The sequence below is a fragment of the Marmota marmota genome, unplaced genomic scaffold, assembly GCF_001458135.2.
Source record: "Marmota marmota marmota unplaced genomic scaffold, marMar, whole genome shotgun sequence".
Taxonomy (NCBI): Eukaryota; Metazoa; Chordata; class Mammalia; order Rodentia; family Sciuridae; genus Marmota; species Marmota marmota.
In genome coordinates, this window is record NW_026000171.1 from 2,337,838 (window position 1) to 2,340,754 (window position 2,917).

The window sequence follows — 2,917 nt, forward strand, 5'->3', positions numbered from 1 at the left end:
TGCCTAGCAAGCACAAGGTCCTGGGCTCAATCCCTGGGCCCCCCCACCCCACCGACTACCTCTTAATCAATCCATGCCTCGATTTCTTCACTAGTAAGTAGGGAGACACATCTTCCAATGACTTCTCATATAAATGCAGTTAAACAGTAGTTGAAAAATGTTTGAAAATTAAACGAAGCAAAAACCAAAAACCAGTCCAGGATATTGTCATAATCTTTTATTATGTATCAAATTGTCTGTAATATAAGTTACAACCTGATTAAATTTGATAGATATTTTTATCTATTTAAGACAAAAAAATTCTCTTTATGTACAATATCTTTTGTCTAGAGTCTAGCAAATATAGTACCTTTCATTGCAGGATTTCTGCTTAACATACAAGCAAAAATAAACAATAACAACAAAAATATAAACCAAAGCAAACCAAACCCCCAAATCTCTGAACTACAAATGTCAATATTGAATAAAGCATTAAAATGACAAACACAGAATAACTTTTGTTTAGAAATGCAGAATGGATACTAATGTTAGTGGCAAAAAAAAAAAAAAAAAAAAATCAAAAAACCACCACAATCTTTGGGGGTGGATTTTCCTGCTCAGGGATGTGAGCTGACTCTAGACCATCTCGCGGCTCCTGCGGATAGCACAGCACAAGATCATACTGAAGATCATGCCAAATATCTGGAAGACAGAAGAACAGGGTGGTTTTGTTTGAGGGAAGGCAGAGGGGAAGGGCAAGACGTGAGCCATTCAGTTCAAGACAAATGACAAGGGGAATGGATTCCATGAAGTTAAATGAGTTAAAGGGTGCTGAAGCAGGAGAGATGAAGACTAGATAAAGGGAAGGACTGCTGAAGGACCCCTGGACTCAAGGAATTCTGAGAGTTGGCCAATATAAGCAGCACAAGTATTTTCCCTGGAGAGCTTTCAGGATAAGTCCAATAAGCCCAGAACAAAATTCAATGCTCAGATTCCAGATATTTCAATACTAGACGGCACAGGTTAGGAATTTTCTTTGTGGGGCTGGGGATAAAATCTAGGTCCTTGTGAATGCTAGGCAAGTGCTCTCCCACTGAAACACACCCTCAGCCTGAGACCACTACTTTTGCTTTCATCTTTGTGTATCTGTGTTTAAAATTCTATTTTTAAAGGTGTTATTATGTCTTTTTACTGAAGCGCTTCAAGCTTTCTTGGCTGCAGACGAGGAAGCAAATCACCACCCAGAAAGGAAGCCATTTTTTTCTGGGGCCCTGTTTGCAAAGGGGCAGAAAGAAGGGTGAAGCAAAAGATTCTGGGACTTTGAGTGAGCCTGGCTGTCCCAGGGAGGCCTAGGGTTTTGATCACTCCTCCACGAGGGAGAGAAGGCAGACGGCTGACCTTGAGGTCAGCCCTTAATGGTTTCTAGGGGCTGATCGGCAGGGAAGTGGAATACTTGAAGCTTTCAGTCTTCCTGCTGGCTGCGCACCTTTGGATGCCCCTCAGACCATGGAAGATGAAACACTTCATTCCCGTGGCTTTTCTAGTGACCAGATTTTTTTAAGAAAAAGACAAACAGGTACACGATGACACATGTCCCGAGAGCAGTGGCACTACCACTGCCTTAAGGGCAAGAAGAATGAATTCCGGAAATACCCAGAGTTCAGACTGTGGATCCTTCATTCATGAGCTAAGAGGCCTTGATCAATTTAGTCAACCTGTCCACTTCCTTTTCTTTGGCAGTGATGCAATTGAACCCAGGGCCTTGCACCACTGAACTACACTACACCCCCAGCCCTCTAATACCTAGCAATAAAATGCAAATATTAATAGCACCCCCCTTGTAGGGTTACATTAGTAAGTGTAATTAGTCAAACAGTGCCCAGTCAGAGCAGGTGCTCCATAAGTGTCATCTACTCGAAAGCCAGCCCCGCCCTGGAGGACTCTGCCACTCACCATCACCACTGCGATGCCGATGCCCACTGCACCAATGATGTGGAACTTGCTGTCGAAGACCTCTTTGATGGCCTCAGGGCAGGACTTGGGGAGGCAAACAAGACCTGGGTCACACACAATCCCCACACTGGGGCAACTGCCCCCCTCCAGCAGCACCTGTCTCACACTGGGAGCCCTAGTGGTCAGAGAACAGGCTGGGGATAGGTACATTCAGGGTTAAGAGATGCCCTGGCTGCTGGATGGAAAGGTGACCTGAGAGAGATATGGGAAGTGGTGCCTACAATCTGGGCAAGACATCAGGGAAGGAAGAGGTTTTGGGTTTCTTTCTTCCTTTCAATACTGAATCTAGGGGCACTTTACCATGTACTACATCTCTAGCCCTTTTTATTTTTTGTTTTGAGACAGGATCTTGATAAGTTGCTTAGGGTTTTATTAAATTGCTGAGGCTGGTCTTGAACTTATGATCTTTCTGCATCAGCCACTTGAGTTGCTGGGATTATAGGCATGTGCCATCATGCCCGGCTTGAGGTTTCCATTATTGTTATTTTTTTCTCAGTGCTAGGGATGAACCAGGGCTTCACACAGGCTAGGCAAGTGCTCTGTCACTGAGCTACAGCCCCAGGCCCCTGGGGTCTCTTAAAGCAGGCATTCAAGACTCAAAGTCATGCCAGTCCTCAATAGCTGAAGGGCTGGGGCATCAGGGGGCAGTTTTAGGTGCTCAGTGTCTACAGGGGGCTTGAGCACTTTGTGAGTTCTCTGGTCTAGTCTTTGTATTGCTCCCCTTGAGGAAAGGGCCCAGGGCATGGGAGAAATAAGATGGTCACTCTGGGGCCCTTTTAAGTGGAAGAAATATTTATTTATTTGATTTTTATTTTATTCATGTTTGCTTTTCTTTTTATTATAATTGTAGACACCTGTTAATTATACAAATGGATGGATTTCACTGTGACATATTTCCATATATGTGTATTTCATGTGCCCCCCC

At 44.1% G+C, this 2,917-nt stretch overlaps 1 protein-coding gene across 1 annotated transcript in view; it reads right to left on the bottom strand.

The window, feature by feature from the left end:
* Positions 1 to 202: 202 nt before the first annotated feature.
* Positions 203 to 2,917, bottom strand: part of Cd9 (CD9 molecule) — a 32,132-nt gene continuing 29,417 nt past the window's right edge. The window contains exons 7-8 of the mRNA XM_015500731.2: positions 1,933 to 2,016; positions 203 to 681 (exon numbers count right to left, since the gene is read on the bottom strand). Coding sequence (XP_015356217.1) covers positions 616 to 681; positions 1,933 to 2,016 — 150 coding nt within the window. The 3' untranslated portion in view covers positions 203 to 615. The remainder of the gene's footprint in view (positions 682 to 1,932; positions 2,017 to 2,917) is intronic.